The 13742-nt window shown below is 36.9% G+C and overlaps 1 protein-coding gene across 5 annotated transcripts in view; it reads right to left on the bottom strand.

Moving 5' to 3' along the window:
- The window catches only part of fam13b (family with sequence similarity 13 member B), a 61043-nt gene that overhangs the window by 30816 nt on the left and 16485 nt on the right, over positions 1-13742 (bottom strand). For all 5 annotated transcript variants that reach the window (XM_026331105.1, XM_026331109.1, XM_026331107.1 and 2 more), the window contains exons 4-7: positions 11644-11856; positions 10847-11024; positions 10337-10481; positions 1664-1791 (exon numbers count right to left, since the gene is read on the bottom strand). In XM_026331105.1, coding sequence (XP_026186890.1) covers positions 1664-1791; positions 10337-10481; positions 10847-11024; positions 11644-11856 — 664 coding nt within the window. The remainder of the gene's footprint in view (positions 1-1663; positions 1792-10336; positions 10482-10846; positions 11025-11643; positions 11857-13742) is intronic.

Raw genomic sequence — 13742 nt, 5'->3', positions numbered from 1 at the left:
AGCTAACGAAAAATGAATACCAATTAAAACAATCACATGAGCCTTAAAGATCAAAATAGTCTGGCCGGTATCATTTAAATAATTTGCAGCATGTAACCGTCCTTCATCTCCATCAACGATTAAAGCAACAACAGCTGCCACCTCAAAGCTTTACTCAACAACCACACACACAAGCACACAAGAAGCATTTTGTGCTACCCCACAAATACCACACCAGTGACCTAACCTGCATATGAACAAATTCAAAAACTGCTAAAGAAGATGCAGGCATCAACACACACACACACACACACACACACACACACACACACACACACACACACACACACACACACAGCAGCCTGGACTTGGGCTATTATCTATGACTATACGCACTGTCCAGTAACCTGGAACAACGGGCTGAAAAGGAAGAACATCATCCTGGCAGCTTGTGCAAAATATTGCAATTTTGTCTTGCCCCTCAAATTGTTAGTTTTGCTTGCATCTGAAGAACTTAAGACTGACTGATGTGTCTGCATCAAGACAATGTCTGCATCAATGATTTCCATGTGAATTCAAATGATTATGGATGGAATTTATTTGTCTGGTTAAAAAAATAAAAACCCATATGCAGGTCAGGTCAGTGGTATGGTAGATAAACTGCAGCTTGACTAATACTGGGCACTTCAAACACATTAGATATTAGAGAGCAATTAAAATAAATTGGACACATAAAACAGTATCTTATAACATAAAAGTGGCAATAATGTAAACATGAAAAAGGGAAGCAGCATAGGCTCATTTAAAATGATGAAAAGAACAGTTTGTATAGATGTGAGACAGTTAAACTAGTTCACTGAGTGGAGTTTATTTTCCCATAAAAATTGCTTGGTTGGAGGAAAAAAAAAAAAAAAAAAAAAAAAACAAGCTCATTTGCAATATCAATGAACCAGTTTAAAGCATTGGGTGACTTTGCCCCTAAAGGTTTTATCTTTCCTTATTAGATACGTTTGATATTTTTTTAGAAACTCACTTACTTTCCTTTGCCATTGTTTTTACAGCTTGTTGTTAATTTTATTTTATTGATCATCAGTTTTTTCTGTCATGCCTGTTTTATTTTCTGTGCTACACACTTTACTGATCTGTAACTATAAATCTGAAACTAGTGCATGGTGTCCATAGAAATTAGGCTGGATGAAATGCTCAGTAATGAACTTGAAAATCAGCTAAATTACCAGCTACAGAACATTACCAGGTCAGCACATACGCTCTGCAACTTTTAGTTTGCAACATTAGACTCACTGCACAGACTGGTGGTGTCACAAATTAAATCAATTAAACACAGATCAGCTAATAACTAATTAAAGCAAGTAAACTGTCGATACGTTGCCAGGTTGTCTACCATTCCCCAATATAAACATTAATAGCTATAAATGCTAAAATATTTAATACTTATATTTTATAAAAAATATTTATTTACTATGCTTTCTAAACTTTGATAGAAAAACAATTAAACACCTAAAAACAGATGCTTTTTAAGCATAGTCTGCACTTTGATCACTCCTAAATGTGATCCAAAAATATACAGTTTTCTCTGTTTCTCTGTGCTTCTTTAACCGATTCTGGGATGGACCATGAAAATCATTTAAATGGTTTTCTTATATAATATAAATTTATGTCTCACCTGGTGGCAGGGCTGTCATCAGCGTGTGTATGATGTGGTGAGTCGGAGGATGAAGGACCCTCCTCCCCGTCCTGAGGCAGCTCTTCACATTCTGCCTCACATTTTTCATCATCCAACAGTTCAGTGATCTGAAGCCAGAAATATAAAGAAGAAAAGTTACCACTAAAATTAGAATAATTATATTTAATTTAAAAAAAAAAATCATGTTTGTAGATTTTTGCTCTTAAACATAAACATTTCATATATAGTAATGTCATTTATGTTATGTTTTTTTCTTTTTGGAAAAAAAATGTAGAGAAATAATATGAAAATAATAATGTCATGTTATCTAATTTAAGATACATCCAAATTATATAATCTCTGCATATTCAAAATAAAAATACACTATGCTAGTTAAACAGAAGTGGAGAAGGTGCTGACAGTCTGTGTGTGCATATGAAGGATGTGTGTGAAAGACAGGATGATAGTTTTATTTTCTAGGACAATTAAATATATAAGCAAAACATGGATTAACACACATATTGTGAAAGGGAGAGAAAACATAAAAACATAAACAATAAAAAAATAGCGTTTTCTCAATCCAGTCCAGATAAAGTGGTGAGATTTAGGAGTGTGCCCGAACAAGAGAGAGGAGAGAGGGAGGGTTTAAAGTAAGGCTCAGTAATATCATTTTCATATTGACGTAGCAATGTACGCACACATGCATGCAAGTCAGATTACAAATTATATAATCAGCAAAGCAGACAAGCCATGATACAACTCAAAAGCATTTCACTGCCTGACAAACTTGTAATAAGATGGATTAAAATTTGATTTGATTACAGCCATTACAAATATTCCATGACTAATGTATGCCTGGCTCTGCTGGAAGGATTTTCTGTTAAAAGGAGTATTTCCTCTCCACAGTCAAAGTCACTCATAAGGGATTTGTTGGGTCTCTATTTATAGTGCAATGAGATGATTTTATTGTAATGTAATGCACTATATAAATAAATTAAAAGTGAAATCAATATTTAAGGTAGCCTTTTCTAGAAAAATATAACTTTGCTGTAGTGACAAACATCAAGTACACAGAAAAAAAGAAATCCAAAAAGTATAGTAAACAAAACAAAAAATACAATTTCTGTCATTTCGGACTATTTAGGCTGTGAAAAAGAAGAAGGAAATACACCTTATTCATCTGTACAAGATGGGCTATGATTAGTTCAGGCACAAAAAATTTGTATATTTGTCTAACATGAAACCTTTTTAAAATTTGAGTCAAAAAAGCAGAAAACAAATTTGACAGTGAAAGAACAGGGGAAGAAGAGGAGGTGAAGGAAGGAAAACAGAAGGGTGGTACATGCCACAGTGAGGAAGGGAGGGGAGTAAAGATGTAGACAGAAATAACATAACACAGATAGCTGAGAGTATGTGAACAAGACAGAGACATATATCTTTGAGCAGCAGTTCAAAAAGATATAAGGCTCATTTTTCTGTTTGTTTTATTTCAAATGATATGTGTTTTTTTTTTAATAACATCTCTTCTGTACTACCATCACCTAATATAACACACTAAGGTCGCTAGGGTTTTGTCATGTGCTGCGTTAAGCAGAGTGAAAGTTAAAATGCAAGAGGGAAAACCCCTGGAAGAAACAGGTTAATAGGTCATGAATCAGATTTATCATCCAGAGATTCTTTTCCCGTGGCACACTGGTTGTCCACTCCTCCTCCCTCTGCTTCTCATTATTATCAACAGCAACTCCATCTGCTGCTGTCACTGCCTCGTTGCTATGGAAACATCTTGTTTCCAAGAGGTCTGATTGGCTGTCAGGAAAGTTTTGCATCATCATAGTGTTTGCGTGTGTGTGTGTGTGTGTGTGTGTGTGTGTGTGAAAGAGATTAGGTGAACATATCCTACTTTTAGACTGCTTCAGTCATATTGTATATCCTTTCCTTATTTGGTGGAACTATAAAAGCTTCTCAAAGTTCAATTTAGTGAAAACATTCATTGTAATTATCATTAATCACCACACAGAACTCCTTCGCACGCCAGTGCTGCCTTATTATAGTCTTTGTGCACACACTCTACTGCTATGTGCTCGTTGTTTCAAGTAGCATTTCCCTTTCCCCTACATGTTTTTATAAGAATTAGGCAAGCATTTGGTTTAAAGGTGCAATGGGTGAAATGTGAAACTTTAAGTGGCATCTAGTGGCAAAATTGAACTAGATTACCCTAGAAAACCCTAAAAGTTTATTGTGAATTTTGATTCCTGTGAATCTGTAATATATTAAAACAGCTTTCCATAATTGTATTATACATTATAGACATTCTTACAACTAACACACAAAAAATAACTAAAATTAAATCATCAAGAGGGACTCTCACGGCCTAGAGGTTTTTATACTAGTTTCACAACCACGACATTAACAAAAATGAAAACCTGAATGTTTATCTGTCATCTGAGTGCCAAATGTGAGCAGAGCAGGGAATATGATCAAAGCTGTGCTGAGCAAATTATCACAAAGCCTTTGAGGTGACGTAACAATTTAGAGGATAAGAGTTAAATCCCCTGTCAGGATGGACTGCCGTGTTCACTCACAAGGCTGGAAATATTATCCTCTTATTTAAGACTGTGATTTAAGTTAATATGATTAAAAATTTTCAGAGTATAAAAAACAAAGCCTCTTCCTCTTTCTGTGACTTATCCAGGCTTTTTAGATCTCAAGCATCTGTATACTTGTACGTTTGATACACAGCTAGCTCTCTGTATAGCGTGTGTGTGTTTTTGTGCCAGAGTGGGTGAAAAGACAGAACAGAGAAAACCCTGGAACAAAAGGTCTTAACCTTGGCCCTGGTTTAGTGGTCTGTCCAGAGTCTTGGAAAGGAAAACAAGCTTCAGTACCATCATTAGTTTGGCTGCTGAACTGCCAGTGGGGCAAGAACACAAAACAATGATGAACATTACATACACAAACTATGACCCAAGTCTGTGGTTTTCAAGGCTCTTTTGTTCGCCCCCTTCATTCTGCTACTAGTCCAGGCAGCATCAACACAGTGAGTACAGTGTACTGCTTTACAAGAATGCAAGGGACTGGTCTTTCACAGATGGAAATATCAAAAAAATAAGCAATACATCCTCACTGAAACATTTTTAGTCATGGGGACTTGTAGAATTATTTAATTGTGTAGAGGAATCCAGTTTCAGACTTTGACTGCTTGTCTTTTTCTATCTTGGAAACTGCATATGAGATCTTTCTGGACTCTTTGGGAAATGTATATGTTCAATTAGAGGAATTCATTTTTATTTTTCCTCTGTTGTTTGCTAGTACAAGCAGACCAAGGTGATCTCAGCATTATGCACATATGGATAAACGCAGAAGCAGAAATGCGAACACCACGAGTTTTGACAAACATCATAATCACTGTAACCAATATTTCTATTTGATCACTGTCAGACTGGATACTGGTGCTGGCTGATACAGAAAAGCTACCCATCTATAATATGTAGAGCACAAACCCATGTCAATATTATATTCAATATGTGTTTCACTGTGAAAAAAATAATCAAAATGTCAACTATCCAAACTCTACCTGCTACACCATTAGACATACTGCATCTGTCTGACTGAGGAATGTCACTGAAAATGCCTGAAAAACAGATTATGGGTGAAACCACATAAATGAGTACTGAATAATAAGATTGACATGATCAACGATCAGAAAAATATTCTGTCCAGAGTCATTTGTTTCATATCTAGGCTTGGGTATTTATATAACAAGTGGCATCCAAAGGAAAAAAAAAGTGATTTTTTTTTTTTTTATTGTGAAAATAAACACTTTAGCATTTGAGTAGCAGAGTTTACGCACTAGAAAAAAAGCATTTCATGTAAAAGGTGCAAACTGTTCAGTTTCTTCTCCTCTCAGTGTGCTCTTCCTCATCCTTGCATGTGTGACTGTATGGTTTACTTATAGCAGTACCACTAGAGATAAGCCTTCTGGCCTAATGTTCCTACATTGAGTGGGATGTGTGATGCAGTTTTCATCTTAACCTCCAAATGTGTTAGCAACTGATTTGTAGGCATTCATATTCTTTCTGACCACTCATAAAGAGTGGTGAAAGTAATAACATCAAGTCTCTTAACACTTGATGAAATAAAGTGCAACTATATATCCAACTACAAAGACAGTACACACAGGTTACTTTCAAAATATAATACATTATATATGACTATTTACTGTAATTTATTTATTTTTAGTTACATTACATTATTACTCTGTCTGTATTGTAATGTGTTACACTACTTTTGAGTTATTTTCACCAAAATACCCACAGGAGTATGACTAGGCAATGTATACATATATATAGAAATCGTGTTACTTTTGTAATGGGATACTCCCAACACTGATTATACATCTCCTGGCTTTTTATCACCGCCTTCTTAAATTACTACGTTCACAGGATCCCATAAGGAAATATGCTTCAACAGTAGAGGCTGTTTTTCTGCTGCTTCTGGTATTTTTAACATTACTCAGTTCAACCAGTTCTAATTAATGTCCCTAAGGCAGAGTACAGTCACATGTTCAATGTAACATTGCTCAGCTCCAGAAACACTGGACTAAGTTGGCATATGCAAAATATTAGATCACAGTGTGTTTAATTTAGCTGCTAAAGTTAAAATCCAGGCTTACATTAAAAGTTTAACTAGTTAACCACAAACACTGTGTGCTGGCTCATGACACTGCCACTTAAATACATTGGACACAATAAATAAGTAACATTTTTGTTTCCACAAAGCTGTACATGTACATGCCCATTATGTTCTATAACTGTGCTCCAAAACCTGGAACCTGGTGCAGGAGAAGGTGCAGTGTCACTACTTGAGAACAGTGGTGAGTTGAAAGTAATAAAACAAAACAAGTAAAATGTTCTGTTCTCTCGCAGGCATATTTAATTAATTCATATTATCATTACTGAAGGAGACATGAATACGAATTAAAGACATAGAGGAAGTGTGCTTGTCTGATTATGACTTAGTAAAATATACACAATGTACATTTCTCTCTGTGCACATTTTGCCCTGTGTTTTGTGGCCATGATAGAATTAGAAAGGGGGCTAGATTCAAACTTGGTGTTATTATTGCAGCTCATATTTGAAACAGACCCAGGAATTTAAACAGACATGAGACTGACAAGTCATCACATTAATCTAACTAACAGGATCTAAAGCAGGTTGAAAAAGCACAGGCCTGAGATTCAGTGGCCAAATTAAGTCAAGCTTACAAGCCATGTGTTGATTTCTCCATCAACATTAGAACTTATTGAGATGAGACAGGCTGCTTGTTTTACATGTTCACTATTCACATGTGCACTGTTGCTCCATTTCTAGAACTATGAGTCAAAACAGAACATGCTGCTTTCTACTGCTACAGGATGTAATGTGGTTGATCATAACTACACTGTTTACTGCTTGTTGTGCATCTTAAGAAAATAAAGGATAAGAAATAAAAAGTGACTTTTCTGTCAAGCTACACCACAAACTTCACAGATTATCTCAGTACTGGACACTAGACACAAAGATATGATTTTTCATTTTCATCTAACTCTTTGTAAGACTTGTTCAAACAATGAACCTAAACTAACACACCCACTGGTATCATCATAGCAACAACAACAAGTCTCAGCACCGCTTCGATCGCATCCAAACAAGAATTGCACTGACTCTAATTTTGCCAAGAGACTGGTGAAAATTCAGTTTAACACTTCACATTGTTCATTGATCCATGCAGCCTCAGTGACATGCCACGGCACAAATGTTTTCTTCTTCATTAACAATGTCTCTTACTTAATCATATCTTCAATTGTTGCTACCAGGAATAATTCAAAACATTAAGCATGTGTCTCCTGTGTGAAAGTAGGTGTGCGGGAGATAATCCCCTTCATCAGGGTTTGTTTGCACAAAGGCCATCCCCAGTGCAGCATAAAGATGAGGTGTGAGCAGCATGGTTACATTATCACTAGCTTATTGTCTTACCCTCTTCGCTCCCTCACTGTCTGTCCCTCCCTTCTTGTTCTCGTTCTGCATATTTCTCCCCCATTTTCCTGTTTGCTTCCTCACCCTCTACCTCTCTAAACCACCCACCTTTTTGACCTTTCTCTTACATAACGCACAGAGGAAACGACAGATGATTTGCCTTTACAATTTTTTCGCTCTGTCTTGTGTGCTGCTGCTTCTGCTCTCTCTCATTCAGTGCTTTGGTAATGTTACATATATTTCAACTGATACACCAGCCACTAGTATTGAAGAAAATGGATGATTATAGGAAATAAGAAACAAAAACTGTGAACAACAATGAAAACAAAATGTTTTATCTGGTGTATAGTTGAATTTCAATCTAATTAGCGTTCTACTCAAGAATACAAGGCAAGCAAACTGAAGCAAAGGTTCTTGAAGTAGTGCAGAGATGTCAGAAGAGAGCACATGAACTCATCTATTATAAGTACATTGCACTACCTTGTTTTGCTCCTTATCTGTACTGCACTGTCCTAAACTGTATCCTAAAGCTTTTAGTTGATTATTAGATATGTGTAGTCGTATGTATTGTTTTACAGTCTTTGCGTAGCACCATGGTTCCTGGAAGAGCATGTGTTTAAATACAAGGTTGAAGAGGCAAATAAAAGCTACTGGATGTGACTAAAATAGAGACAGAAACAGCATCAAAGGATGAAGAAAAGGAGGAGGGAATAATGAACTGACCTACTGGAGATAATATAGCTTGTCTTACTCTTGGTCAGACTTTTGAAATAACTGTCTGTGCCCTTTCACTTCAGCACTGTAACATTATCTTTACAGTGTCCCTGTTGCGCTGCACAATGTACTCTTAAATGTGACAGGAACTACAGCCGAAAGACAAGTGAGATACCGATCATGGGCTGTCTCATAACTTTTGTGTTTGTGTATATGACATAATAATACAGGCCAGTGTGGAGTAAATGTTAACTCTCCATGTTTTGTAACATGGGGTCGACTGTGAGGTTGCGTTACCAGGCAACAAGGGAAATGCCTTAGAGTTTGTTTGGTCTGCCAGTCACGTTCTGTGTGCTCAGTCAGGACAAAGCCAAAGCTGCTGAAGAAAAATGTTTGGCATAAGCTCATTAAACCAGGTTCACACTTGGAGTTTGAGTTAGATTCCAATCTCAACACAGAACATTCAGGGTGTGTTCAGTGCTCTGCATAATCTATGTGTTTAGGAGTGTGTTTGGGTGGGTTTCATCTCAAAAGTGTTTTCTATATTTTCCTTTCAGTGATACTATGCACTGCACATTAACTAAAGAAAGAAAGTACAGTGGAATATTCCAATTATTTACACTCTCACAGAACAGGTTCTGTCAGATATATTAGAGGTAATTAATAATCAGCCTGGATGGATTCATTGGGTTGTTTTACTGGAAGACATGTTTTGCCTCCAGGTACAGCATCTGGTCATTTCCTTTCTGTGTATCCTAATGTGACCTGAATTAGTAACCATTTATCCCATTTATTTGCGCTGCCAAGGACAATGACAATTAATGATTTATAAAGCAAAAATAGCTATCAGACTTTAACACAACAAACTAGAGTTTTGTGGGGAGGCAAAAATAAAAAAAAACAAAAAACAAAAACAAAAAAAACACTGTAGTTCTGTTTCAAAGAGACAGTCAACTAACAGATGAAGGAGATCTGTTCATTTTATGAACTATTTTGAGTATGGGGAAGCTTATCTGTTGAAAATATATGTTTTTGGTTTCTGATTTTTTACAAAATCATATATCTAATGTTATAAATGACAATGATAATTGGGTTAATCAGTTATTTGTGGATTCAGAGTTATTCAAAGACTTTTCGCACAAACTTACTCAGCTTCACAAGTTAGTGAATCTGTTATTATGGCCTTGTCTTTTTCCCCAAAACAGGTATGAGTTTATCATATTCTTTTATCTTTCACATGTATAGAAAGAACTGTCTCTTTTCTCTGTCAACCCAGAGAAAGTGATCGCCCTGATCCTGGCAGAGTTAAATGCCACATTCCACTGTCACAGCACCAGTGAACAGTAAGAAAAAGACCATGAGACAAAAGACAAAGAGGATTTTGATGGATTTTGTAATTGCACTTATTTTCTATTATGTCAGGAATGAATTCATGAAGGCTATGCAAACAGCCTTCCAACAATGCCAAGATTATGTTCTGTTTGCTATTGTACTGTTTACTGTACTGTGTTTTCATTTACAAAATGTCAGTTAATATGTCAGCAGGACCCCAGTATTTATCATTCAGTAGTTTTATAGAGTGTGATTATGTGAGGGAAAAACTCTTTTGGGTGGATTTAAGGGTGAAGAAAAATAAAGACTTTATTGATCCCTGAGGGGAAACTGAACTATTACAGCAGCAAGCAAGAGAGGATGTGTAGGCAGGAAACTAAAATAAGGAATAAGATTAAAAAAAGGATCACTTTCTCTATGCAATGTGATGATATGCTTTGCTACAACACTGGACTAAATATGACATATTAAAATGCATTCAATTTTAAAATGTGGCAAATTCATACTATTTTTATAGCCAAATATAAAATCAGATATTGCATGAGGGTCACAGATAGTACAGAAATAGATCAAGATGATGAGGGGGACAGACTCAAAGGGAATGGACAGTACCTGTTCGTTAATGGAGCTATAATCGTTGGTAGTGGAGACATCATCATCCTCTGAGTCAAACAGACCCTCCTGGTTGTCCAACAGTTCTGCCAGGACTCTGCTGACAGACTCTTGGTCCCGAAGGTCCTCCCCCTCTGTGGATAAGCTGCAGATGGAAAACAAGGGAAAAGTTTATTGTGTTTGCTGTGCAATGCTACCCAAAGAATGCTAAAAACAAAAAACCATTCTAGTAGTTGAATAAACATATGCTGAAAGCACCTCTGTGTTTATGTGAATGCCCTAAAACAAACAAATTCTACCTATCTTCATCTTGGAAAAAAACTGTATACATTTGGGAGATTCACTCCATCTATTAGGTTTAGTATTGTGTGGAGAAACATGGATGCAAACAATACAAAAACATGGGACAACCCGTCTAGATCTAAAAGCTCTTGCTTGTCTTTAGCTTGCAATACCAGACAGTAATCGTGTTAAACACAATCATTAGATGGCCTTATATGGGTATCTTACTGGAAGATGTCTGGTCCGAAGACGGCGGCCAGCGCCCCAACGTTCCAGCATTCTTGCTGAAGTGATGCCACGCTGGCCAGGAAGCGGCACAAGAAACGCAACAGGCCGTAGTTCAGATGGGGAAGCTGCTGCAGCAGGTACTTCAGGTTTCTACACAGCTCTGCCTCATTGCTGTAATCTGAGGATGTTTTAAAATAAAGCTCTTTATTCAGAAAGTGACATGACATGAAAAGTCCCTAAAAAACTCCCCAACTATTGTAATCTGCATGACAGTGTCAACACCAACGCAAAGGGGATTAGAACAGATTAACTGAGAGAGAAAGAGAAACAGAAGAGACCAGGGCTAAGAGGACTGACATGGACAAATGTGAAAATGGGAGATTTGTATATTGTCTACTACCAAAGGCTTAATTCCACCTCTTAATTTATCAAAATTCCAGGAATTCACATAATCTCTGAAACATCATCATGACTAATGTGTGCCCACATGGCCACAGTCATAACATCTTAACAAAATGTAAAATCAACAAATGCAGACAATAGTGTGTGGTCTAGCTTTGGTTACCTCTTTTTATGCCTTGTAATTAGGTAAACTTCAGTACTACCTTTAGCAGAAGGACAAAAAGTGTAGAAAATGGCTTGCACAAAAGGCTGAATATTCAGCATATTTCAAAAGGAATTACATGAACAAACAGACCAAAGACCATTAGTTGCTGCTTTCACATTAAGATAGTGGGGTGAGTGAGTAGACAACATGGAACGCCATTAGAAATGGTACAGATGTTCAGGTCACACACCTTGATGTAGCTGTAGTATATGTCCCTGTATTGCCGTTGGTATAACGGGCTCAGGAAGCTCCTGCAGAAAGAGTCGGAGCAAACTGACCGCTGATGCCAGGTCTGCCTCCTTCTCTAGCTCCACCTCCTCACCGCTGTCGTAGCGCTGACGTAGCCAATCCACACGCTCTGCATTACCATTAACCAGGAAGAGCCCCTCTAGGTCCAAATGACCTGATGACACATACAGCAATAGTCACTCCTAGTCAAAGTTAATATTTGTGCTATTTTCTAGTTAATTTAAAGACAACTCTAAATGCTTTTCATTTTTTAATGAATCAAATTGATGGATTTGTTTTAAAAAAAAAAGCTTTTCCCCTTCCCATTCTGGGGGCTTAGGATTTAAATCATTGTTGAAAGATATCATCACAACTCATTCGTTCTGTTAACAAGCCGGCTCACTCTAAGAAGACGACTTAGTTGTAGGTGACACTTGGTATTATTATAAGACAAAGGGTTGTAAAATCCTGTTGTCCTGTAAAAGTGATATATCAATCAGACACATCAGCTTGTTCTGCAACCTTAGTAAGAATCTGCCTGAGGTAAGAGAAACTATACCATTACAAGACATGGTCTCATTTTCATGTGCGTGTGTATGGAAATGTAGTCAAATGCAGGGACTACATTCTCTGAATGAGAAGCTGACAGCCTTCCTAAATGTTTGCTTTCTTCTCAAATGACAGTATCAAAATATAGTCTCAACATCTAATAACACATCATGCTCCTTGTCACCTTGTACAGTTCAGTACCAGGTTTTTCACCAGACATTTCCACTGACATAGTAAGCGTCAATGCTTGTGGCAAACAGCGATAAGTTGCACAATACCTCATTTCACAATACCTTGGATTTCTCACTTTTGGGGAAAAAAAAAACCCTTGAAAGTGAACAGACCCTGTTGCACTTTTGTAACACTGAGACACTGTTTTAAAAATGCAGATAAAGAAAGATCCTGACCCTGAACTGTATGCCACTTATGTAAGTTCAGCATAATGACTGAAGTACAAAAATGCTCATGTCACAAGTGTGTATATGGATGTACTGGTGTGACAACAGGGTGTCATTAACTACCAACAGGATTAATGACCACACGTACAATCAATGCAGCTATGCACCTTTTGATTAAATAATGCCAAGGAATGTGTATGTTCACTGATATCCACACACATTTTTGATTAATGACTTATAACTGACTGATAAAAATGTCTCTCAGTCCTCTAGGTAACACTCCCAAAATATTTGCCAAAGCAGTTGTCCCTGTTCAAACAGCATAATGAATTTAATCTGTCACAGATTCCCTGGCTTTGGTCCAACACGTCGTGACATACTTTCCATTTTCAATCTCTGTCTCACGGTCTTATATCAATTACCTTTTTGCCTCATATTTTCAATACCCAGCTTCTACTAAAAACTCAGAGATCACACACAAAATAAATAACAGAGATTAAGGTCTTTTCACTGGCTGAATAACTTCTGGACTGGCAGCGACCCTCTAATTAATGCTCCAGCAAAGCCCGGAAGGATTAAAAACTTATTATGTAACCTCATATGGTCGAGAGCCTTGTGGGTCACATAAACCACCATCTGCTTCACTGGTAGTTAGAGGGGACCTTGTTGTAATACTTGTTAATAATAATTAATAATTCCATATTGGTATTGAAGATACTTTCTCATATTTAGTAAACAACATTTATTGATTTTTCATGCTCAGTGGCATTTTTACTGTGAGACAAAGTAAATCAATGCTGGAAATGCATCTTCAAGTGCTATGCAATATTTTCTAATATCAAACCTTGAGTCACCTTGAACACACTATAAACAAATAATTTAAGTAAACAAGTTAAATAGACTTGTGCCTCAGTTTATCTGTTTCCTCTGGGTTAATACCAGCAATGGATCTTTAGCACTAAGGGTTAAGTGTCTGGCTGAGGGCTGTATAAGCTATGTGACACTATAAAACTGGTACTGATGTTGTTGCATAGCCAGCACCATTAACAGCCTGCCAGCCTGGATCTGGGTAGTTAACTTAATAACCTAAAATTGCTGGTGAAATGTTGACATC

Source organism: Mastacembelus armatus, chromosome 10 (assembly GCF_900324485.2).
Source record: "Mastacembelus armatus chromosome 10, fMasArm1.2, whole genome shotgun sequence".
Classification (NCBI taxonomy): Eukaryota; Metazoa; Chordata; class Actinopteri; order Synbranchiformes; family Mastacembelidae; genus Mastacembelus; species Mastacembelus armatus.
The sequence above is the reverse complement of the archived record's forward strand: the minus strand, read 5'-3'. Positions and strand labels throughout refer to the sequence as shown.